The following is a 25,500-nucleotide window of genomic DNA, read 5'->3' on the forward strand; positions in this document are numbered from 1 at the left end:
GATGAAAAGCGATGGTGATGAAAACAAAAGAGAAAAAGGGAACCCATAGGAAGAAGTGACTTACATATACATATTTTAGAGGAAGGCAATATTTTAGTTCAACAAGTACTGAATAGGGGGGCTTTGAAGGCAGAGACTGCTGGTTTGGGTAACTATGAAAATAAAACAATTCGTAATTTGGAAATATAAAACTGTAATAACAACAGGCACATGAAAAAAACAATTGGATCTGGGAAATAGTTCAAAATTACTTGGTTTTCTTAGTTTCTTTGGTGTTGTTATTATTTCCATTTTTCTTTGTTGGAGATTCAGTTCCAGAATCCTTCTTGGTGTCCTTCTTCTCAGTCTTCTTTGCTTGTTGTGACTTTCTTGGTCCAGTTGGGAAGACTTGATCAATGATAATGACGATGAACTGAAATTATCATCAATATTTTTCGGTCAGTTAAAAAAAACTCACGAATCCAAGAACACATCCAAGTGCGAGAGTGACTCCAGCGAAGAGACCGTAGCTGGCCCATGATGGAATTCCCTTATCCTCGACAAGATGGTTGTGCAAGTCACGGACAGCCATCGAGAGCTTGAAGAAGACGGCGACGACAGCCATTCTGAAAACAGAATATTCTCAAATATGTTACGAATTGAACAAAGAAACATACTGCTTGGAGTTAGGGTGCTTGTAGTCTGGAACTGGATCGATCACACGGTATTTCTTATCCTCAACGAATGAGATGAAGTCGCTCTTATCACGGGTTCCAGAATACTGACGGAAGACTCCATCCTTGACGCTGAAATAGAAAAACTGTGACTTTCTATTCATATTACTGTGAGTTCGAATTGTTTCGTAAAAACTTACTGATAAATTGTTGGAAGAGCAGTGACGAGGAATCTTCCGGAGAGTCCTGGGTTGACAGTGACATCAACTTCTCCTACTTTGATTCCAAGATCGTCAGACCAGTCGGCGAATGCGTTCCATGCCTTTTGAAGATCCTTGCAAGCTGGGCACCATGGAGCGTGGCTGAAATTGATCAGTTGTTTTGATAAGACTAGCGTTTTATGGGCATAATTATGCATAAGTATTATGCATAAGTAGAAAATCATAGATTTTTCACAATAGCTTTTGGAAACGCAAATGACATATATTTTTCTTTTCTTGAATGCTTCAAAGATAAAATCTTCAAGTACTATACTACAAGTACTATTGAAGCAATGTCTTTCTAATCAAACTTACAATTCGATCATCCACTCTCCTTTCAAAAGGTCTTCCCAGTTTTCTTCATTGAGGAAGATGAGTTTGGAGGATCTAGTCGGTCCGGCGGAAGCACTGGCGACTACAAGTCCGAGCACGGCGAGCAATCGGAGCAGCATTCTGGAAAACAGCTTTTCGAAATATATGAATGATATAAAAGAGAGGGAGAAGGAAGTAAGAGAAGAATGAATAAACATAAAAAGCGGAAGAAAACGATGGAAATGAAAAGAAGCTAAGGAATGGTGTGAAGAGAAGACACAAGAAGAAGATGGACGACGGATGGATATATCTCGGCGGTGTACGGTCGGCAGACACGCACACGCATTATCGCCGTCGCCGCAGTTCGTTTTGCAGTTCGGAAAGAGAAAGAGATGGCTACCGGTTTCTTCTTAAGCCACGTATTACTAGCCAAGATGTACGAGAACAGAGAAAACGATCAAAACATGAAGAGTAGAGAAAAGTAGAACTGTGAAACCCGTATACTCGTTAGTTGTTTGTTTGGAAAGAGTCAGATTATGGTCGCCAAATCCATCTTAAAATGATAATTTTGATTTTTGTAAATAAATTTTTTTGCTCGAGCTCGCAAAAGGAAACGATTTTGGAAAGAAAGAAAATGTTATAATGCTTGCAAGCACGCTTGTGGTAAGTAGTTCACAGTAACCTGAACTTGAAGGAACGTTTCTGTCAAAGCCCATCTTGCGGCATGACCAAGTGAAACAAAAAATAATGAACGTTTCCACTTGAATATTAGGAAAAAAATCGAAAAGGAAGCTTTAAAAATGTTCACAATAAGCTTCTCTTTTTTGTTGAACATTTCAGTATTTCAGAACTGAACTGTAAAAGTCTGCTAATAACATCTTATTCTGCGTAAGCTCGATGTTCTCTTGTAACATGATTGTTACGCTCTCATCAAAAAGAAACTGTGATGAGTACGTACCAAATAAGGAGAGCATGCAATGAAAGGGAGGGGGAAGTCGCATCTTCGCCGCTCAGGGTCAAGGATATCCTCCCATCGTCCGGTTAGGTACGCACATACACACTAAAAACAACTTATCTCTTCTATTGTACAGAAGACACGTCGTACCGATCTGCGATTATCGATCGAGCTTTGTGGATAACTAGGTCTTCCCGACGTTTATTAATGATAGCGTCTGTGATAGCGACCGATTAGAAAAAACAGCGATTTGGGTCAAGCGAAGATGAGAATCAACAATCGGATTTCTCCTCTGTTTGCAAGTAATGCACGTTCCAAAGATAACAGATTTTGTATGAATAAGCTCAGTTTTGGGGAGATAACAAATGTGCAAAGCGGAAATTAAATATGCCGAAAATGTTTTGTAATCTAGGATAACTCTAGCTATTTATAACATCAAATTTTAATAAATCCTATACATAAATTCTGAATATTGTGTTTCATCGATCAGATATAAATCGAAAAAAAAGGAAACACTGACGCTCGGATACAGGTCGTTGTTCAATGCGGAAGGAATAAAATCGACGGATTGCTGGAATGAATGGTCAACATACCGCCCTCTCCCCCCTCATTTCACGACTTCTCGCAATTCTCTCGCCCCTTAAAACCTGCTTTCTATGCAGATGATTTGGCTGCTTTTTTTTTTTCTGCAACACCATATCCTCCACGTCTACAAACTGATTGGCTGAGAAGCCTTCTTGCAATAGATATAGGAGATCAGAACAGAAATGACTAGTTATTGGAAGAAAGAAAACGAATGAAACAATTTGGAATTCGGATGCAATACTTTCATTGTACAATGACTGAATACATTTATAATACGACAAGACACGAACGACCTACTTTTTCTTTACATTATTTAGGAAACATTTGAGGTTAGAAAAAGGGTATTACAAAAGCAAAAAATATTTAGATGTTAGCATCGTCGCAAGCCTTGAGAGCATCATCTCTTTCCTCCTCGAGTTCCTTGGTGGTAGCAGCGATCTTTCCCTTGGCGAAATCGTCAAAGTTGAGTCCTTGAACGATCTTCCATTCACGAGTAGCCCCATCGATGGTGACTGGGAATGAGAAGATGAGTCCTTGTGGGATTCCGTAGGATCCATCTGATGGAACAGCCATCGAGACGTATTGTCCAGCCTTGGTTCCGAAGTGCCAGTCATGGATGTGATCGCAGGCAGCCTTAGCAGCAGACATGGCAGATGAGAGCTTTCTCTTCTCGATGATGACTCCTCCACGTTTTTGGACGGTGGCGATGAATGGTCCTTGAAGGAATGCGTTGTCTCCGACAGCGGAGTAAGCATCGGTCTCAGTTCCGTTCTTGTTGACGGTGGCGTGAGTCACATCTGGGAATTGAGTTCCAGAGTGGTTTCCCCAGATGATAACGTTCTTGACGTCTCCGATGGTGGTTCCTGTCTTAAGAGCAAGTTGAGCGAGGGCACGGTTATGGTCCAAGCGAGTCATGGCAGAGAAGTTCTTGGCTGGAATCTTTCCGGCGGCATATTTGGCAGCGATGAAGGCGTTGGTGTTTGCTGGGTTTCCAACGACGATGATCTGAAATTGAAATTTGTTCAATGGTTTTTATAATTCACGGCTACCTTGGTGGTTGGCTTGGCATACTCAGCAAGAGCTTTTCCCTGAGACTTGAAGATCTTGACGTTGGCGGCAAGAAGATCCTTGCGCTCCATTCCCTCGCGTCTTGGCATTGCTCCAACGAGGAAAGCGTAATCGATTCCAGTGAATGCAGCCTTCTCCTCGGTGACAGCCTCGACGCTGTGAAGAGTTGGGAGAGCACAATCTTGGAGCTCGAAAACAACTCCTTCGAGAACATTGGCGCATTGTGGAACATCGAGGAGGACGAGTTGCACTGGTTGTTCCTTTCCGAAGACGGTTCCGTCGGCGATACGGATTACAATGGAGTATCCGATCTGGCCAGCGGCTCCAGTAACCAAAACGCGAAGTGGGGCAGTCATTCTGAAATTTTTTAAATGAGATAAATATGAAACGTTTCAAAGAAAACGAGAAGTGTGGTTTTTAGTCGTAAAAAAGATTTCAATCGAAGTGTTTCCGAGAAAAGAAGTGCCAACTCGCACGTTTTTAGGCGAGCAAAGATGAAAAAGGAAAAAAAAAGAGACGAGAATCGAGTGGCGCTACAATGAAAACATGCCAAACTGTTGTCTAATCGAGAAAACTGTGAAGATGATAAGATTGGAGAGGTGATTTCCAACGGAGCGCCTCGAGTAGAAAAACCAAACAGAAATAATAAAAAAACAACAAAATAGATGTCCAGCGAGACAAGACGAGCAGAGTAACAGCGAGAGAGTGTGCGCGTGTAAGAGAGTGTTAGCGCCGCCCGTCGTTTTCTCTCGTTTCACTGTCCAAAAAGACTCGCACTCTCAACTTGTAAACAAACCAACCGAATCGACCCTCGAACGTTTTGAATCGATGGAATTTTTTTGAAACGAAAACCATTAAAACATGAAAAATAATGTTGCTTCAGAATTTAAACTCAACAGATTTCGAAAGTCGGAAAGGTTTTTTTTCTAATTTCTAGAAATAAGCTTTGTGACAGAAACTTTGAAAGAAATGGCGGGATAATATTTCGCAGAATGACGATGTTTCGTTGTGTTCTTTATAAAGAGAACAGCACGAAACCAATGAGTGAACGAATACACTAATGGTTGGCCTACCAAACGGTCAACTGTCGAAGGATAAAATCAAAAGAGCAAACAAAGCAACATCTAGATGATTATCGAAGGGGTCTGCCAATGACCCATAGAACAGGTCTGTTGTAAAAAATAAGAGAGAAGAGAACCCAGAGATGACAGAAGAGTTGTTGTTTGTCACGTAAACTGGCTGAGAGAATACTCGCCACAAGAGACGAGGTCTTCACAAAAGAGAAGAAGAAGAGCAAAGCTAGTTGCAAGATTGAGATTTTGGGGAGACGTGGAAAATAGAATTGCGCGGATTCTGAGAACTTTTATAGGAGAAAGAAAAATAAAGGTCACACAAATAAATAGAGTAGAGAACGTGAAAGTTCAAAGAACAAAATCACAAATGACGTGCTGGACATTGATAAGTGTTCAGAGTTTACTAGACATCATTGATCATAGAAAATTGTGTTTCGGTTGGATTAGGGTAACCTGAAACTGTTGTCAGAAGTTTGCTCTATCAGGTTCTGGAAGTTCGGATGAGTTGGCAGTATGATCTGGAAAACAGTTTCTCAGCTTGAACAAAACATCCCAATGCTGGAAAAGAATCCAAATAAACTGAAATAAATCTCAAAACAAATTGTGGACACATCAAACATACATGCAGTGCCTTTCAAATCCACTGATTCATCAAACCGCTCAATAGTTTTCTGACAACCAGCTGGATGAAGCTAGAACATTACAGATCAAGTTTTTATCACTGCCTTCATTGAAATTCAAAGTAATACAATCTACATGATATTATCTAATCGAAGTGTACACCGTTATTCCAGAACAATCCATAAAAGATTGAAATCAACTCATAATTCATTGTTCTTCTGTCATAATCTCAGTTGCCAAGTCTCCTTTCACCCGCTATTGTCTTCCTTTCCAGGAGATACGATATGATTGATTTTGGGTGAACGACCCCCCTCCTGTCCACCCCGCCATAAATATGTATCTCGGACTACAGAAGACAACAGACAACATTCATTCATCCTTGTGTCTTCACGAGCGAGCAGTCTCATTCGTTTTTATTCGTTGCCTTGTTGATTGAGTCTTTAGGACCATCTGAAGACTGCACCGGAATCCTCTTCACATTGTTTTTATTCTCACTAAATTGTATACAAATTAATTAACTACATTCCAGATGTCTCGTCTCATCGTCATTGCCCTTCTCGGGCTATTTGCGAGCCAAGTTCTGGCCATCACCAGTGAGTTTCCAATATTTTTATATGATTTCTTTTTCTTTCTGAACTAGACTTTAGTCTCGTCCAGAAAAAAAACCTACAATAAGTGGTTACCAAGCATTCCTTTTTCTTTCCAGGTTGGTCAGCTGTCTCCACAAATGGAGTCAACACCGTCGGAACCTATGGAACTTCTGTCGGTGGAGCAGGTCTCGGAGGGCCAGGAGTTGGAGGGCCAGGAGTTGGAGGGCCAGGATACGGCGGACCAGGATACGGAGGACCAGGATACGGACCATACGGAAGGTATAAAAAATTCTGTGTTTCCTATTTTGTAAAAAGTATCATTCCCAGATACGGAGGAGGCGGATACGGTGGATACGGAAGATACGGACGTTACGGATACGGAGGATATGGACCAAGACCATTCGGACCACATCATCACCATCACGGACCCCCACCACCTCCACCACCACCATATTATGGAAGACCATTCTAAATGTTCGCGTGACACCATCAATAATATTATCAATATTGTATTTCTCTCTCGAATTTATTCGCCCAATTCTTTGTTATTTTGGCGTCGTTCTGTATGTTTATAAAACAAAATAATTGGTATGCGTTTCAATAAAATTGCACTATTCTTTTCGATCTCAACTATCTGGGTTGTCGTTGTAAAAGGCGAGTTGATTAATGTAAGTAGAATTGGGCAAAGAAACAGAAATCAGTTTCAAAACTGTGGGAGGGTACATTTCAAGAACTTTAAAAAAATTACCAGTTTCTGAATTCATCATAATATCAAATAAAGATTGCGGTTGAAAAAACTTAAATCACGATACTTTTAGTTCAAGTTCATTTCCTATTGAATCTCTCCTACAACTAAAAACTGAAAAGTGTCATTGGACCTGACTTCTAGAAGAGAACGTGTAATTTTTTCCGAAACTCAAAAATGGCAGTTTTTCCTTGCTGGAGATGTGCTAACCAAAAGACTTCAGGCTCCGAATACTCGTCTCGGCTTCCCATCTCGAACTCAATCCGTCGCCAATGCTCTCTATTCAGCCATTGAACTTCCATTGACTGTCTTCCCTCATGAGCAAATGAAAGAAGAAGTGAAGACGATGAAGGAGGTGATATATTTATTTATTGATCGGTTCAATATCTGCATTTTCAGAAAATTCTGGATCAGTCAAAAGAGCAGTTCAAGGCTTTGCATCCAGATGCTCGTTTTGGACATGTGAAACGAAAGAAGCAATTTAGATGGCATAATTTTCCTGAATAATTTTGATACTATACTTGCAACATTCAACAAGATCTTTCAATTCGTTCAATCTCACCAATGAATCTCTCAACTTTTCATTTGTTGTTCACATGCAGTTTTTTTTCTAAATACTTCGGAAAAGAACTGGGACAAACATATAACAATGTTTGCCCTACAATGTTTTGAAAGTGTGAAGCATCTGATGCGGAATTGGTGATACTTCTTCTTCTAACTGATTTATTCTGATTCTAGTTTTTGAATAGATCTAACTTCCTTGTCTTCTTGAACTTCCTTTTAATAATGCCTTTGAACTTGACAGTGATATTTATCAAGACGTTCCTTAATTTCGACTAAAATTTCCCTAAAATTTCTTTCCAGTAATTTGTTTACAGCAGAGTTTTGTTTTGTTTTTCTGGTGATTGTGTTGTAACCCTAATGTTCAAATCAGTGTAGTTTCTCTCCTAATTTGCCACAAATTCCTTGTAATTGACCATTCTTCTCTCTGTCTCAAGCAGCAGTGCATCTTTTTGACGGATTTTTTGGACGCCCTTTGTTTTTTGAATCTGACTCTGGCAAGTGCATATTTCTTTTCTTTTTCTTAAATTAGCTCCCATCTCCTTCTGTATTTAAGCAAGAGCCCGTAGCCAGATCAACAATTGAATGTCTATTTTTGCCGTTTCATTGATCCCTTCTAATCTTTGATAACACTTGTTCCTTCTATTAGTAGTCATTCCTCTTACTTTGTTACCTCTCGGAAAATCACCTCATCAATACCTCCTCCCATTTTTTCTTATCTCTTCCAAGAGCACTGCCGCATTCCGAATTTGTCCACTTCCTGACTCAGCTATCACTCGGAAAAAAACGATAGAAACTGGACACAGAACATGGAAGAGAAAAAAAAACTATGATGATTTGTGGTATTTGCTGGTGGTTCATCAATTCTTGACGAAAAGAGAAGAAAGGCGAGAGAAGTGATGTAAGATGTTAAGTGATCTTTTAGGTGGTATGACGAAAGATCGGAAAGGGAAGACGTCGGAACCAAATGAAAAGATACAAAACACATTAGAAAGCGAGGGATAGAAACAACATTGAGGAAAATATCCCTGTGTCTCTAGGTGTCTGCGTTTCAAATGTTTCTGAAACGATTTCAGAAATATTTCAGGAAAAAAGAAAAGTTGAGGGTGGGGGAAGAGAGAAGAAGATTGGAGGATAATTGAGAGAGCTGGACTGGAATCTATTTTCTTTTCTTTGTCTTCGTCGATGATCTTTGAAGGCGATGTTCTTCAAAGATGACTTCTAACTGATCAAATACCACTCCTGATACCCTTTTTATTTTTCTTTGAAATTACTTTACAAACAAATGAGATTGTTTTCTTGAATAGGTGTATCCCCGTGTATATATACCGTAAATACTGTATTATAACGGCATGCCGTTATATTTTTCAACTGCCTCCCAGAGAAATTTTGAGGCTTTAAAAACTCATTAAATTTAAACGAAAAACCTTTTTTGGGCATTCTTTTCGTTGATCAAGACGTTATCAATCACGCTGCTTCTAATCAGAAACAATAAAAAACACCGGGATATTCATATTCATGAATTCTGAGTATTGATGGGGTGCCGTTATCATACAGGTGCCGTTCTATTACAGGTGCCGTTATAATACAGTATTTACGGTAGTTTGTTGTAAGACAGTGTCGAATTGCGAACCGCTGCCCAAAATAGAATTTGAAATTACATTTCTCATTCTGAACACTGAAACCTTAATTGGCGAAGGAAGGTTTTTCTTTAAGTTTTTTTTCACAGTCTGAAAAATTACTGTCAGCTGATTTTAGGAGGTAAAAAACATCCGATGACTTTTTTAACAAGAATCTATTCATTTCAAATTCTTCGCCTCCTGTCAAAGAAATCAGCTAAGATCAAAAGTTTTTGTGAGAAAGTGATAGTCGATTGTTAAAAAGAGAATGTTACATCTTGTTTGATTCTACTAGAATATGTAGTTTTCTTCTGTCGTATTGGTTGGAACAATACCTCCCCCCGTTTACTCACAGTTCTGTTATAGTAGTTTTCACCCATCTGATCATCAGCCCACTTTCTCAACATTCCGAATTTTGAATGTTGAAATATTCGTCATCAAATTGACGTTTTTATGTGCCTCTATACTATCGAGACCATACCGATCACGCGGAGCTTCTTCCCGTCTCGCATGGTTTGGAGGCTACAGGTACTGCTATCTGTTGTCTCGGATATATATCATCCAGCTTGTTGATCTCCTTTCTTGTTTTCTCTTCATTCCATTCCATTCACGTTCAATTAATGTGCTTTGCCATCTTTGTTCGCTCCACGCTCCGCCCATCAGGAGCTCCACGACTTTCGTACAAGTTTGCATCGTGTCAACGAAAAAGTCAGGAAGTGGGTGTTATCTAATGCGGAAAAAATAAAAAGAGTCGTGGGGTGTTGCAACATGATAAGCTAAAAAATCAGTAGATAAGGCGGCGACAATCAGTATTCGAGCCCATACTTTGTTCATTTACAAAGGCTCAGTCACACCACCAGTTGCAGTCAACAATGTCATTGATGAACGCTATGGACCTTAGGATTTTAACTCAGGTACGTGGATAAGGAATGGTAGGATCAGGAGTCTGGGCTCATTCTAGAAGGATTATGGACGTAGGGGGATCTATGTGGATTTCTCTGGCTCGGATAAAAGAGTTCCAGCTAGTCGCCAGCAGATGAAATGGTAAAAAATTAGAAATAGGACTCAAATCAACTAGAAACTATGAAAAACGTTCTAGCCCCAAACTCTTTTGTTTGAAGATTCAAGTTTTCCGAGAGAGGGGATCCGTAACCCGACACCGCCTACCTTCTCACTTTGTGTTTCTGTCTGTTTCCATTCACCACCTCCACCCACATTTATCCTTGTTAACTGAAAAGTCCAAATGGAGAAGACGATTATATAGAGAGCGGTGGAGTGCCAGGAGGAGAAGAATGAGAAAATGTCCCGATGAATATCTCCGTTCGAGATCGGCGTCCACATCCACCTCATCTAGAAAGTCGTGTCGTGTTTCTCCTCGCCATGCCTATCCCTCCCTTCCTCATCGGCCTCATTCCATCTATTAAACTTTTATGGTCCTCTTTCTACTTCACTTCCAAAATGAGTAAAGAGAGGGAGCCTACCGGGATTGCTCACGGCTTCGCGCCGCCGGAATAATCAAATTCTCGGGGATAGCACTTCACACCACTATTTTTTGTCACTTCTTGTTTGTGTTTCGTCTGGTCCTTTAGGCTCCACCCACTTCGCCATCCACGTCATCATTTGAGCTTAAATACCTCTCGCATCAGTTCCATATGTTTCAACATCAATCTATTTCTTCCTGCAAAAAAGTCCATCCATTTGTCGCCAAAACATCCATTCTCCCACTGTCTTCTTCTTTTTCTTGCCGTCCCCGTCCATTCCCACTTCTCGTTGGCCATCTCGTTCTCTCTTGAGGCAATCCAATTTTTTGTGTCCATCATCGAACAAGACCGCTGCCATCACCACATTGCTGAAATTCAGATGGCTCTGTTGTATCGTTATCTGTTTCTTATCTCTATCTCTTCCACCGCCCACTGCTTTTCCAGCTTAGGAGAGTCTGGCTCTCTCTTTCTGAAAACCAGAAACTTTTGGATCTATGATTCTTCAACTGTCTTAAGCACTATTTTTTTCTTGTACCATTTTTCAAATTTTAACCAAAATCTTCAAAAGTTGAACCAGGTCAACTATAAACTGTTTCAACTGAAAAACATGATTCTTCGTGACCATTCCATCTGTTTTTGAGCTCACAGTTTTCACAAATTTTCTTGTTTTTTAGCTAGATCATACACCTTCAACCTAGAATACCAAACCAGATACTTATTTTATCAAAAAAAAACCTTAACAAGTTCAAAAGACTCACCTTCTGACCTGAGCTGAACCTAGCTCCACTCTTTTTTGTAATTCCGCTTGCTGTGCGATACCGCCAATTTATGGAGCGATGACTCCAAAAGATTTAAATTCGGCGCTCTGTCTCCCTCTCTCCATTTCCCAACACATCCAACGAAAAGAGGAAAACCCGTTTCGAACACACATATACGAGATAGAAGACGTTGAAAGGCGAGGCGAAGACAGACGCTGATAGGGGATACACGGAGACGACAGACGAAATAGAAGACTGCTACAGGCGGACGGGATGGATCATCATCTATCCCACCGTCGTTTTTCTATGATGGGTGTTCCATCAACTATGTTTAGTTGTTCTGTCTTCTATGTATACACAAACAAAATTAGGTTCCAATTTGTACAGAAAGGTGCTCTTCGACCATTAACATTTTCCATATGTCTTCTTTTCAAAAATCTTAACCTCGTGCTTCCAAAATATTGCACCACCTCAGTTGAAAAATGACTTGGTTCTCGGTGCTCGTCGTGCTCATCCACTTCCTTTTCCCACTTTCATTTCCCAATTTTTGATTCATTTCAGTTCGACACTGCCAGTTTGGAAGAGGACCGCAAGAAGATGTTGTACGGTGAGTCGTCTTCAAACGGTTACATTGATCTTGATCAGCTAAGAGAGAAAAAAAGAAAGAAGCTTCTGCACCTTGCAAAAATATTTATAATAAATACCACAAAGTGCAATAAGAAAAAAAAAGAAAAAAGAAGAGAAAAGCGGCCCGATGGATGATAGTACGACACGGTTCATCGCCGTCTTCTCGCCGCCTCTCGTCCCTTTTTTCAACGTCGCGCCCCTCAATAATCACAATTTATCATCCTCCTCCTCCTACAGTCTCAGTACATTATAGCCCTTCTCCATACTTTTATCTAGGTTTTCATACATCCAGTAGTGAAGATCAGCTGGTAGACGAGTCTCCAGCGGATTTCCAGATTTCTCAAAGCCTAGAATTCTCTTTTTTGTGAACTTTATGATTTATGTCTCTAATTTTTGAAAATAATGCTAGTTGGCTAAACTGGGGGTAGCCTAACAGATACGTGAATGTTCTGTGTTGTAGTCTAGTTGTTTATTTTCCAAAGTTCTGAAGACAACCACAATAATTCATTCATTAATTTCAAAATGTTCCCATCATCTTCCTGAATTGACGGAACTGGTTCTCTGTTCCTCGAGCCTTCTTACCTTTTCTCTTTTCCCAAGTTTACCAATCATCACTGACGTCATCAAAATTAGTCTTCAAAGTTCTTCTTCTTTTTCGTTTCTTTGCTTGTTTCTGCTTCTCCACGCCACTCCAAACACGCAAACACAGCAAAATCGAGTTATCGTCATCCTGAAAAAGTGGTGGTGGTGTTGAGAAGGAGGGGACGACAAAACAAGAAAAATAGGCTCCAGGGCTCCAATATAGAAGAAGGAGAGCTCGTCTTCCAATTGAGGACGACTCTCACTTTGAGCGAAAACGTAGAAGAAAGCACAACGACACAAGATTATGCACTTTCTCGGTCATTCGTTCCCTTCTTTCGTTCAATCCAAACGCTCTCTTCTTGAGTCATTCCATTCCATATCGCTACGTCATTATTTTTACGTTCCACAAGGTATACTGTAGGTGTGTGTGCATGAAGCGAACCGACACAGATTCAATTAGGTGCTCGAAAACTGCAATGCCGCCGTCCCCCCGTCCTACACCCACTCAAAACAAATGTTTTCAGAGGAGCCGATCTCTTTGGAAGAAGCCGCCCTGAACGCGAACGACGTGATGGTGGCACCGAGTCGGAAGTCGTATGTTCACGGCTGTTCGACAGTTCCACTTCTCTTCGAGACAGTCGGAGATCGACTTCGTTCGGCAGTCGATCAGGTTCCCGACAAAGAGTTTCTAATTTTTAAACGAGAGGGAATCAGAAAGACTTACTCGCAAGTCGCCACCGATGTTAGTTGATATTGCAGTCTGTTCTAAGGCTCAACGATACTATTTTCAGGCAGAGAACCTGGCTTGCGGGCTCCTCCACTTGGGATTGAACAAAGGGGATCGTATTGGAATCTGGGGACCAAACACCTATGAGTGGACCACAACTCAATTCGCCACCGCTTTGGCTGGAATGGTTCTTGTCAACATCAACCCATCTTATCAGTCAGAAGAACTTCGATATGCTATCGAAAAAGTAGGAATCAGAGCATTGATCACACCACCTGGATTCAAGAAATCCAACTATTATCAGAGTATTAAGGTAGGCCAAAAAGGAATGAACTGTCTTAAACTGTATATTTTTACAGGATATTCTCCCAGAAGTAACTCTAAAAGAGCCAGGAAAGAGTGGAATCTCCTCCAGAAACTTCTCATGCTTCCAACATTTAATCATGTTTGACGAAGAAGATAAAATCTATCCGTAAGTCATTATTCTCTTTGTAGTTTGTATCGAAAGTTGTACAGTCTGAAATATCTAGAATCGAAAAATCCGAAAAATGCAACTGTGGCTTCGCTCCACAATGTGCGAGCTTCAGCTTCAAATGGTAATTTTGAACTAAACAAACACTACTACCTCATAAAAATTCAACCCCCAATGACTCATGCGAAAGGAAACATAATTTCAGAGGAGCCTGGAAATACACGGACGTCATGAAGATGGGAACAGAAGAAGATCGGCATCATCTCTCAAAGATTGAGAGAGAAACTCAACCAGATGATGCTTTGAATATTCAATACACGAGTGGAACAACTGGACAACCGAAAGGAGCCACTCTCACTCATCACAATGTTCTCAATAATGCATTCTTTGTGGGTCTTCGTGCCGGTTATAGTGAGAAGAAGACAATCATCTGCATTCCAAATCCGCTTTATCACTGTTTCGGATGTGTTATGGGAGTGTTAGCTGCTCTCACTCATCTCCAAACTTGTGTGTTCCCAGCTCCTTCGTTTGATGCTCTTGCTGCTCTTCAAGCCATCCACGAGGAGAAATGTACAGCTCTTTACGGAACACCAACAATGTTCATCGATATGATCAATCATCCAGAATACAATAACTATAATTATGATTCAATCAGAAGTGGCTTCATCGCCGGAGCCCCATGTCCTATCACTCTTTGCCGTCGATTAGTTCAAGATATGCATATGACGGATATGCAAGTATGTTACGGTACAACTGAAACCTCTCCAGTGTCTTTCATGTCAACTCGTGATGATCCGCCAGAGCAAAGAATCAAATCAGTTGGACACATTATGGATCATTTGGAAGCTGCAATTATAGATAAGAGAAATTGCATTGTGCCACGTGGAGTCAAGGGAGAAGTCATTGTTCGTGGATACTCAGTCATGCGTTGTTACTGGAACAGTGAGGAGCAGACGAAGAAGGAAATCACTCAAGACAGATGGTATCACACTGGAGATATTGCAGTTATGCATGATAATGGAACCATTTCAATCGTGGGACGTTCGAAGGATATGATTGTTCGTGGAGGAGAGAATATCTATCCAACTGAAGTAGAGCAGTTCTTGTTCAAGCATCAATCTGTGGAAGATGTTCATGTGAGTTCAACAGACATTATGTTTGTTATCAATGAATTCATATTTCAGATTGTTGGAGTTCCAGACGAAAGATTCGGAGAGGTGGTTTGCGCTTGGGTGAGATTGCACGAGAGTGCCGAAGGTAAAACCACAGAAGAAGATATCAAAGCGTGGTGCAAGGGAAAAGTGAGTTTTCTTTTCTTCAACATCTCTTCTGAGCCTATCCTATTTCCAGATCGCTCACTTCAAAATCCCTCGCTACATTCTCTTCAAGAAGGAGCACGAATTCCCATTGACCGTCACCGGAAAAGTGAAAAAGTTCGAGATTCGTGAGATGTCGAAAATCGAATTGGGTCTTCAACAAGTCGTCTCTCACTTCTCCGAGCTTTAAACGTGTCGTTTCTCCAACTTCCATCGCTTTTCTCGCCTGACACATTCCAATTGCGTGTATATTTCGATTTATCTTCGCATATTCGATACCATCTTTTTCTTCGTTTCCGTTTTCCCCGTCGTCGCCCGCCAATCCTCCCCCCGACCTCCTTTCCACTTTCTCTTTTCCAATAATTTCAGCAGAGTGACTAACGAGTTTTCCAGTTCATGTTTCATTATATGACTACCCCTTTCCTCCCCAAAAAAAGACGGCATCAGTTAGAATAGTGCCTTAGTTTTCCCCCACTTCTCTCTTCATACCGCCCATTGAATATATTTGTTTAAAACTGTCTTCTCCCCCATTTCTTTTTCTGTTTCACAATCATTTATGTTTTTGAAATTTTCGATGCTTTACTCATCTTCCCATCGCTTTCGCTTTTGCGCGAGATAAATAAATCTTTCATTGAACAAGATATGGACAACAATTATTTGTAGGAGAACAGTATGTATTATCCGGACATTGGTCATTAACACATGGGCCAATAGAAGTTCCATACGAGCATCTACAGCATACATTGTTGTCAGTACACATGTATCCAGATCCACATAGATTTCCAGATCTACAGTAACCTCCAGAAGTTTCACGTCCTCCACAAACTGGATTCTGATTTACTGGAGGTCTTGTAGTTGGAGGGAGAGTTGGTTCATAATTTGGAACTCGACAGCATCCATTGACACATCTCCAGTTACTGCGAATCTGCTGGCAGTAGCTGGAAGTGCTGCATGTTGCTGTGTTGCATTGGTTGCAGGTGCTGCAGCCAGAGTTACATTCTGAAAAATTTGAAAGAGGTTTAAGGAAGAAGCCTGCTCGAGGTGCTTGGTTTTGATTTGTTAACCAAGGAATCAGAAAACTCTAGACAAAATCATCTCAAGTTTTCGACAACACTTCACATTTTCACTTGTGTTTTGATGTCTAGAATATTCAACAGAGTAATTCACTGTAATTTCAGAGGTTCGGTATCTTGGAGATCATGACAAGAGAATTTTTTGTATAATGAACAGAGTCAGGAGATGAGCTACACTAGGAATTAGATTTGAAACTTATATTTAAGTGATTGAACATTAACAATCGAAGCAACTTACGTGTCAAACTGAGATATTGGTTTGGAAAGCTTCCACACAAGTAATAAATCTGTCGTTTCGGTCGTGAAAGAGCCACTTCCGTGCTCTCTTCGCTGATACTCTCTGGCCTAACGTTAGCAGAGACAAGTGGAAAAATAACGAGAAGAATTGCCACTTTCATCTTTAGCTCTTTCTCTTTTCGTTTACTTGAACACATAGTTTTAAGTCCTTTTATACCATTTTGCCACCGCGGGCACACTTGTATACCTCTCTTCACTGGTAACTTGTTGTCATTGTTTGCCCTTTGAGTTCAGGACGAGACCACAGTTATGTGTAAGTATAGGTATATTTGAGTTTTTGGGTGGTGTCTGTTGCTCGAAATACTCCTCTCACACTTTTCGTATTTTGTCCGAGATTGTAATTGGGTAAACATATACACAAATAGCTAAAGAAGATCAATGTGGCATCAAGCGAGACGAAGGGAGGATTCCGGAGATTACTCTGGAATGGATTCTCAGACAATCGGAAGTGTATAAATAGAGAATATTTGTTCAATTATATATTTTTTTAATTGAAGAATGACGTGATCGCAAAACACATATTAGGTTCCCAGAGTTGTGTTGGTTTTTCAGTTTTTTGCTCGTTTGAATTTCATGGGGGTAGTCAAAAAAGAGTTTATTCTCTACGAATGTTCTGGATCGGATTGGATTCAGTTGGAATAACAACACTTGCTGAAGTATTTTGGAAGATTTCATGATTCTCAAGAATCCATTTTCCAAGGTTGACTACACATCTGTTCCAGCTAAAACTAATTGTAAGTTTATTGGCAGCTCGCAGAATCGTGAGGGTGAATCTAAACATTTCTTATTGTCTTAAAATAATCAAATTAATTTTAATTCGGTGTGAAATTAAAGTTGACGATTGAACAAAACCTACCTGCTTTAACATTCTGAACTGAAGTCTATGCCTATTGCGAAGCGATATATTCAGGTCATTTCACTCTAATTACTCTCTGATTAAAGTGTCTTCTGCTTCATTTTCTGCTGCCATTCCAACAAAGTCTCTTCGACCGTTTCAATCATCCAAAAAAACGCATTTATTAAGCTATTACCATATTAGCATGAGGGAGAAGAAAAGGCAGGAAAGGGAAGAGAGAAAAGGGCTGAAAATGAATTAAAGAATGGGATCAACTATATCACAGAAGTGTTTGAACTTTCAAAACGGTTCAAAAGTGGTAAGCAATGGGGTTTCTGAAATAATCTAGAAAATATTAGACGAGAGGAGAGAAGAAAAAGGAGAAAGAGATCTCAAATCGGTATGAAAGAAAGACTTGGGAAATGGGTAGTGTGATGTGATAGTGAGAATACAAAACACATGAGAAAATGTAAAGGGAATGAGAAAATACGCTCGCTTTTTTATTATTAATCTTTATAAATCTGTGCCAGTCTCGGTTGAGATCGGGGTCGCTGAGTCATAAACGGTATCGTTGTCCCGTGGCACATTCTGAAGGTGACAGTGACGTTCGAGGGTACCCGCACCACAATCACAGAAGAATCTGTAACTATAGAAATGAGAAGTTGAACTACACAATATGAAACAGTACCTATCAAATCTCACTAATTCTACAGTATGCCCTCGATGGCAGTGTTTGATGCAATTATAGCAGATCGCGTTTCGTTCAGTTGTGTTGCATGTTGTGCATCTGAAATGAATGAAGCGGTAAGTTGGAATAACTAGGAAAGGTGCAGACTAACCTAAAGAAGTTGTGCATAGGAAAACTGTTGTTGCTGCTCACTTTGTACAGGCATTGTCCAGATTTAATCGCTCGTGCAATTGTATCATGGTTGTCGTAGATGTGATTGTTTTTTGAGATGGGATGGACTCCAGTTGCCACGCAAAGTCCTGAAATTGAGTAGTGTTTACGCAATATTTGCTATATTTGGCGAACATGCAGAGATAATCCCGGAATGGAAGTGAATGATTTCATCTTTTTGCCTTTTAATCTCCGATGGTTTAGTGGCTTAATCTAATTTGATAAGCCACATATACGTCAATGATCCCTATTCTTATCCTTTTCTCACCTCCATATTTATTTCTGAACAATTGATTTTCCTCTAGTGTTGCCGTTGCACCATTTGTGATCTCAATCCCTGCTGACTTCCCATCGAACACTCGATTTCTTCGGAGGATCGGATTGGATTCAGTTGAAATGAGAACACCTGCTTGGGCATTTCGGAAGATTTCATTATCCTCGAGAAGACCTTTTCCACGGTTGAAAATACAGACTCCGCCGTCTCTTCCATCATAAATCTTGTTTCTTCGTAGTGTTGGCTCACTGTCAGTCTTGATCCAGACACCGGCCATCGCATTGTCGAAGATTTCATTGTCTGGAAAAATGAAAAAGTTGAGAACCGAAGCCACTTGTTCGGGTACTCACCTTCTAAGCATCCTTTTCCTCCATTATACACCAAAACACCTCCATTCTGACCTCCCCAAATCTTGTTTCGGGTGATCTTTGGGTTGGATCCAGTGCGGATTTGAACGCCAGAATAGAGATGATTGAAGATATCATTTTCTTCTAGGAGACCATGGCCTTGATCGTAGAAGTACACTCCGACCTATAACCATATCAATTAGAAAAATTAGTGTTTCTTCTACTAATTACCTGTTTTCCAGAATGAATCCTATTTTTCCTCAAGATAGGACATGATCCAGTGGTCACCCAGATTCCAGCCAACGTGTTTCCATACACCTCATTCTCCTCAATCAGTCCCTTTCCTTTCTCATGAACATAAATTCCTCCGTGGAGACCATCGTGAATCTTATTCAGTCGTACGATTGGATCGGATTGAGAACGGATCTGAATTCCAGCCAACGCATTTCCATAAATGTTATTTTGTTCGATGAGTCCACGTCCCTCTCCGAATATATAAACACCTCCTTGCTGTCCAGTGAATATCTCATTCTTCCGGATAGTTGGATCAGAATGTGACGTGATCCAGATTCCAGCGTACGCATTCGCATAGATTCGATTCTCCATGAATTGGCCACGTCCCTTCTCATGAACATATATTCCACCAGTATAGCCGTGATGCACTTCACAACGGATCACAACCGGATTCGCCGCATTTTTCACCTCGATACCCGATATCCGATTGGAATGGATATTGCACTTTTCAAAGTACCCCTGGCCATATCTGTAATGACAATGAACTTTTAAAACTATTCAAAAACCAGTGAAAGGAAACTTACTCAAATGTGAACACACCAACATCTTTTCCAGAATGAATTGTACATTTTCTGAAGTAAGGATTCGCATGATTCTTCACCCAGATTCCTGCCAACATGTTTCTAGCAATTTCACAGTGTTCATAGTGTCCTGTTGCGTGATCAGTGATGTAGATTCCGACATTCTCGCAATCCAATACTGTACAGTATTTGAACTGAAATGAGAATAGTCTAATAAAATAACTTTAACAAATATGAACTTACTCTTGGAGCAGCATACTTCTTCACACAAACGGCAGCACCATTGGCAGTTTTCGAAGTGATATCACATCGTTCAATGTATGGACTCGCTTCCTTATCAACCACCAGAATGCAATAGAAATGTGGTACCGGTTGCTGTGCGATTTGTGGTTGTTGAATCGGTTGACGGCTTGATGGATCAGCACGAAACCGGACAGTAATGAATCCAAAGTAGGCATTTGCACTCCCATCAGTAAATGTCAATGTAGTATTTTTACTTCCTTCGAGAATAACTGATGAAGTGATGTCTCTTGCATCACTTGCTCCGATAATTTGTACATCTGTGCAGATAAGAATGGTCTCAATTGGCTCGTGGACTCCAGCATGCAAGAAAATAAGTTTCTCTCTGTATTCATCTTCCTCCAGGAACGCCAGAGCCTTCTCAATCTGATCGAAACACCGATAATTGGTTGCTCGGTAGTTGTGACGTGGCTCTATCATGACGTGTACTCCATGATGCAGTTGACGATGTGACTCCTTCCATGGATTACAATCCCTCCAACGATTCAGTTCCCGGAATTCGAATTTAGCATGTGTCGGGTGGAAAAGTGGAATACGGTAGTCGTATAAACTGATATAGAGCTCTTTCCAAATTTCATTGCTATTTGCAATTTTGTTGAAACGATATGAAACAGAACAACACGCCAGCAATGCTTGGTCAGTGAGTAGTGAGAATACTTTCAGAAGAAGTTCATCAGGAAGTTTATTGATGTGATCTTGTTCATCTAGTTCCATATTTTCCACTTTTACTTCCGGTTTCACTTCTGTCTCGTCATCTTCGATAGAGAAGCTAAAAACACACATTATTTTCTTATTTCATTTTCAGATTGTTTTCCAACTTTTCGCTTTTTGATATCAAAATAATAACTCACTCTTCCCTCGCTGCTCCAGGTGAAAGACACTCTAGCTTGAACTTTTTCATTGTTGGTTGAGGTGTCTCATCAGCTGTTGCAGCTGTGATCGGAAAGCATATATCCTCATCTTTTGTGCAACAAGGCCGGCGTTTTCGGAGGGAATATCTGAAAATATCACACATCAAGGATTAACATTTGAATAAAATGTAAGTTGTTTTAGCTGTGCTTTGCTCTAAAACTGTTCTCAACAACATTATTATTAAATGATGAAATAATTGTTATTGGAATTTAAATGAAATGGAAATAAAAGATAATAAAAAACATAAACTTACGGATAAGTAGCTTGTGCAGAATACAATCCGAGGGTGGGATTGTCGCCTTCATTTCTTCCAGATGGTGAATATCGGATTGATGATATTGACGATCCGCCAGCCGGCTCCAATGACTCAAATGTATGTTGTGGAGGTGAATTTGAATCCTGTGAATAGCTAGGCGACTGCTCAGATGAATCATCCAACACCTGAGTTGGTAGATGATAGTATGGCGACGATGGGGACGACATCTCCTCCGGTCGAATCGACGACGACATCGATGCTTCAGAAGCGACGCACGTCGATGAAACGTTGCTACGAGTTGAGCGACGCGTCACACGTTGATTAGAAGGCGTCGTATTCCGAATAGCTGAAAATAGAGAAATTTAGGGTATTTGTGTTATGAGGGCATTAGGAATTCATTCAAAAGAAGGCTTAGCTCGAGGTGAATAATATATGAGGTCATATGGATTTTTTTTCAGAAATGGGGAGTGTTAAGAGCACATTGGTATTATACTTGCGGTAGATTTAACTCAGTGCTCATTCAGAATGTAACGGTTGAGCTAGAATTCTCATAAATTCGAAAAACCAAGCTAATTAAATTTAAAAATTGCATCGAATTTCAAAAAAGTGTGGTTATATTATGCTATGAAAGTTTTGAAATAGATGAACATAAGAAACATAAAATTTTAAATTTTAAATTTCAAGAAAACTCTTTCATTTATTGTGTTGAATGAGACATTTGCTGAGTTAGTGAGTGCGGAGAGCAAAAGAGAATGGCGGCCCCACGAAAAAGTGTGGAGTAGACGGAGAAGAGACTGGGAGGAAAACGGAGATCGAGAGAGGCGGAAAACGAGGAAAAGAATGACAGAAACGGGACAAAAATGGCCGGTTTCTTGTGTTGAAAGGACGGGGGACGAAACGAAGGGAATGGAAAGATGAAAGGCAACGATGATACTGATGGATGAGAAAAACGAACGGATGGGAATAGTGAACAAGTAGGAAGAACCTGTCTGGAATAAGAACTGAATGACCTCGCAACCAATTGTGTGAGGCTGGAGAAGAGATAAGACGAGTAGGAAGAAGAAAAATGTTGGGAGGCAAAACGAAAAGTCGGTGCACTTTCTGGACAAGCACATTTTTCTCTCACTCATGCGTCACATGAATACTGCACTATCTATATGTCTGCTTAAAATTCCAGAAACATTCATTTTCCGAGAAGGAACTACATTTCTGGGAAACTTGTTTTGTAGAGCTTCTAGGCTAGAATATTGGAAACATGAGTTCCGGGAAAAATTGACTTCAGAGTTTAAAAAAAAGGTAGAAGTCATTAGAAAATGGATGGAAATTCAAAAAAAAGTTGTTTGCTCAAATGAAATGGCATCCGTTGCCAGCAGCTCTCTATTCCTATTTCAGCCATCTCACTGTGCTTAAATACATTTTCATTTCAATTCGAATAAAATAAATATATATCTGTTTCTCGTGCCGATATGAATCCGATTGCTGACGTCTTCAGGAATAAATCGGCATCTCATCTTAATATATAGATATGTATTTCCAAAATCCTAGTATTCTAGAACGAGTAGATGTCGTCGACATGTTTTTGGAAATGAACTCACGGCAAGAAGGGATGAATTATGCTCATCGAAGAAAAAAAAGGAAAAACAGAGACAGAATAACAAGAAACAGGAGTAAAGAAGGCGTTGGAAAAGAAGAAAAAACGGAAAATAAAAAAGTATGTGAATTGGCAAATGGAGGGGAAGAATGAAGAAAGAAGGAAGGGGCTGTATAGACACTGCCGGGTGCGGAAAAAAGGGATGAAGCCGTCGAAAAAGGAAAAGACGAGTAGTTCTGAAAGGACAAGTCACATTGGTTTTTTTCTTTTTTATTAGTAATTCAGGTGAGCCAAAGAAAGAAAGAGGGATCAATAGTGAAACTGTTAACAAGTTGAAAATGCGGAAGTGTTCGGAAAGAGATGAGTGTAAGCATCCACTTTCCACCAAACTATTGTGAATGTGTTTTTCTTTTCGTAAACAGACATGAGGAAGCAAATGAGAAGAGAAAAGAAGGAAAGCAGGAAGTTCTTGGATTGGATAAGCATTGGAAAAATTGGAAAAAGAGAAATAGAGAGGAAGAAGAATGACTGGAAATGATATTGCACTGAGGTGGAATGAAGTTATGCTACTTACACTGAATTGGTTTAGTCTTCAATGATTTTTTTCAGTGAGGAAACGTGACTAACATCAATTGGCTTCAAGTTTTTCCGTCTTATGAATATGAAATTCAAGAGAAAAAATGAGTCAACGAAGAAGATTAGCATGAGAAAACGGGAAAAAAGATATTCCGTTTCGAAATTACTCTCCATCTTTTTTGTGTAGTCAAAAAAGTCTCGAAGACGAAAAATGATACGAATTTGAAATCGGGATCGTAAACTATACAAAGAGACTCTCCTCAGTATGTATGCGAAGTGTGTCATCTGGTCTAGAATTGGGAAAAATTGTTGGACAACAGAGAGAATAATAGAGGAAACTTGAAATTCGCGACCATATGTGAAAAAGAAATGGAAGAATAATATACGGAAACAACAACAAATTGCAGAAGCTCAAACATCGATCAACGTCGAAACGATGGAAATGATCACGTGGTCATTGAAGACAATTCATGGATCGTTACAGACTGGTTCCGAAGATTCATTTGGGGACAAACAAATGAATTACATCACACAAATTTTCACGTAAGAATACGAAATGAAGATGGATGTTCTTCTTCTTCTAGAAGGGGGAATACTGGGAAAAAGATGAATTACACTTGAAAAACAAGGATGGTTTATTTCTTTTAGGGAGACATTTTAGAGGAAATTAGAAAAAAAGAAAAGGAAACGAAGGATAAAAAAGAAATTGGTGGCGGAAGTAAGTCTGGTCGATTTTATATTGTTAAGAAGTGGAACGTAGACCAGACAGCTGGCTGAGAGGAGCTAATATCATCAGCTGAGAGACAACATTATTGTGCAACTGGTGGCATGAGAGGTGTAATGAATGTATATCAAAGATGAACGTGAAGATTCATGATGAGAAGGGTTCAATGACTGACCTATTGACATATTTTATTAGTTAAGATCAAGGAAGAAATAGAAACATTTTGTCTTGTTTTGGAGAGAAGGGGAACTGGAATCAGATGGATTGTGGGAGGAGAGAAAGAGAAAGAGAGAAATAACAATTTGTGAAAACTAAAACAAAGAACCCCTGAAACGCCTCCTGCACTTTTCAAAAAAGCCACGGCCGCCAGACCGTCGTGCCAGCGTTAGTGTGAACACAGAAGTACAACGCGACTGACTTGGTACGTTCCCTCGAATTCTCTGAATTCTCAGTACACTCTCGTCGCTCCCCCGATGCAACCAGGTACCTGGTGTGGGGCGAGATGGCCTCGTAGGAAGAGGACGACGGCGTTGACGAGATTCCTCCCGGAGGTATCGGGAGAGAGGGAACTTTTGAGATGCTGGTGGTGACTGTACGCGCACGCCAAACAGAAGAGAGAGAGGGAGAGAAAAGGGACACATATATACCGTGTCCTCTATGTTCTTGTCTCTGTTTCTCTCTATCTTATTTGGGTCATTGTTTGGATGATGCGCGCATGTCCGTCTGCGCTCTCTTCGATTCATTTCGCGCCTTCATCTTTCATGTCCCAATTCGATATCTGCGCAATGAATAACCAAGGAATAGGATAGTGGAGGAAAATTGAGAATTACACAATGAACATCACGGAGGAAATTATGAAGAGTGCTTCATCCAATGACTTCTCGAGGTAATTTTTTCTTTCAAAATTTTCACGACGAAGCTTGTAAAGCCATAATAAAGATGTTAATGAAGCTAGATTTCGAGGATTCAGAAACGACGACGCCTCTTCAGAATAACATTAAATTTTTCAATGATGAAGACGAAGATGACCTAAAGTTCTCTCATCTAATGCGATAAAGGAATGATGAAATGAAGAAATACGAGAGGAATGTAAGGATAACGAGATGGTTGATCGGATAGATGGCAGAAGTATGTGACGTGGCAGAATCTGGTTATTTCAACTGGAAGAAGAGGGCAGAAATAAAAAGAAGAAGTCATAAAAGTTTATGTTTCGAGGAAGTAGAAGCAACCGAATGGAGGATCGAATCGATGAAATCGTTGAAGATGGATAGCATAGGAATGGTGTTGAAACAGTGTCCAGAAATGGATGAGGAGGGAAAGAAACAGTCCAAAAATAGAAAATTGTGTGGAGGTGGGGAAAAAAGGTGCGTAAACATATATTTCACAAAAGCAGAATCGGTGTTTACAGAAGCGTAGATGTGTTCTTTTCTTCTTCTTTCTGCACGGTATACGTCCATCTAAAAATGCCTTTGGCCAGTTTTTGAATGGCCAGTGCCCGTCGTCACTGTACGATGACAACGACTTCTCTCTTACGAAGAGGATTGGAGAGAGAGAGAATACAGAAACACGGGCAACATGTAGCAAAAGAGGAAAATGA

At 40.2% G+C, this 25,500-nt stretch overlaps 8 protein-coding genes across 8 annotated transcripts; 4 read left to right on the forward strand and 4 right to left on the reverse strand.

Annotated features, from left to right (window-relative positions):
- Nucleotides 1-247: 247 nt before the first annotated feature.
- GCK72_017940 (uncharacterized protein) lies at nt 248-1,365 on the reverse strand (the record flags this gene model as incomplete). Its single annotated transcript, XM_003112757.2, has 5 exons — nt 248-412; nt 458-605; nt 657-785; nt 854-1,015; nt 1,229-1,365. 5 exons carry the CDS (start codon nt 1,363-1,365, stop codon nt 248-250), a joined length of 741 nt encoding a protein of 246 aa, XP_003112805.1.
- A 1,763-nt stretch (nt 1,366-3,128) lies between these two features.
- Nucleotides 3,129-4,189, reverse strand: GCK72_017941 (uncharacterized protein; the record flags this gene model as incomplete). Its single annotated transcript, XM_053732315.1, has 2 exons — nt 3,129-3,770; nt 3,815-4,189. 2 exons carry the CDS (start codon nt 4,187-4,189, stop codon nt 3,129-3,131), a joined length of 1,017 nt encoding a protein of 338 aa, XP_053581228.1.
- GCK72_017942 (uncharacterized protein) lies at nt 3,791-4,204 on the forward strand (the record flags this gene model as incomplete). The annotated part of the gene is made up of 1 exon (XM_053732316.1): nt 3,791-4,204. One exon carries the CDS (start codon nt 3,791-3,793, stop codon nt 4,202-4,204), a length of 414 nt encoding a protein of 137 aa, XP_053581229.1.
- Nucleotides 4,205-6,056: 1,852 nt separating this feature from the next.
- On the forward strand, nt 6,057-6,589 carry GCK72_017943 (uncharacterized protein; the record flags this gene model as incomplete). Its single annotated transcript, XM_053732317.1, has 3 exons — nt 6,057-6,120; nt 6,234-6,396; nt 6,445-6,589. The coding sequence occupies 3 exons, from the start codon at nt 6,057-6,059 to the stop codon at nt 6,587-6,589; spliced, it is 372 nt and encodes a 123-aa protein (XP_053581230.1).
- Nucleotides 6,590-6,707: 118 nt separating this feature from the next.
- Nucleotides 6,708-7,369, forward strand: GCK72_017944 (uncharacterized protein; the record flags this gene model as incomplete). Its single annotated transcript, XM_053732318.1, has 3 exons — nt 6,708-6,785; nt 7,086-7,217; nt 7,262-7,369. 3 exons carry the CDS (start codon nt 6,708-6,710, stop codon nt 7,367-7,369), a joined length of 318 nt encoding a protein of 105 aa, XP_053581231.1.
- Nucleotides 7,370-13,004: 5,635 nt separating this feature from the next.
- On the forward strand, nt 13,005-15,195 carry GCK72_017945 (uncharacterized protein; the record flags this gene model as incomplete). The annotated part of the gene is made up of 6 exons (XM_053732319.1): nt 13,005-13,232; nt 13,282-13,530; nt 13,577-13,689; nt 13,895-14,825; nt 14,874-14,990; nt 15,040-15,195. 6 exons carry the CDS (start codon nt 13,005-13,007, stop codon nt 15,193-15,195), a joined length of 1,794 nt encoding a protein of 597 aa, XP_053581232.1.
- A 438-nt stretch (nt 15,196-15,633) lies between these two features.
- GCK72_017946 (uncharacterized protein) lies at nt 15,634-16,476 on the reverse strand (the record flags this gene model as incomplete). Its single annotated transcript, XM_003112441.2, has 2 exons — nt 15,634-16,004; nt 16,317-16,476. 2 exons carry the CDS (start codon nt 16,474-16,476, stop codon nt 15,634-15,636), a joined length of 531 nt encoding a protein of 176 aa, XP_003112489.2.
- A 1,247-nt stretch (nt 16,477-17,723) lies between these two features.
- On the reverse strand, nt 17,724-22,142 carry GCK72_017947 (uncharacterized protein; the record flags this gene model as incomplete). The annotated part of the gene is made up of 11 exons (XM_053732320.1): nt 17,724-17,850; nt 17,899-17,997; nt 18,050-18,197; nt 18,377-18,682; nt 18,733-18,913; nt 18,961-19,492; nt 19,548-19,738; nt 19,788-20,613; nt 20,696-20,842; nt 21,010-21,358; nt 22,139-22,142. 11 exons carry the CDS (start codon nt 22,140-22,142, stop codon nt 17,724-17,726), a joined length of 2,910 nt encoding a protein of 969 aa, XP_053581233.1.
- Between the last annotated feature and the right edge of the window lie 3,358 nt (nt 22,143-25,500).

This window comes from Caenorhabditis remanei, chromosome V (assembly GCF_010183535.1).
Source record: "Caenorhabditis remanei strain PX506 chromosome V, whole genome shotgun sequence".
In the NCBI taxonomy this organism is placed as follows: domain Eukaryota; kingdom Metazoa; phylum Nematoda; class Chromadorea; order Rhabditida; family Rhabditidae; genus Caenorhabditis; species Caenorhabditis remanei.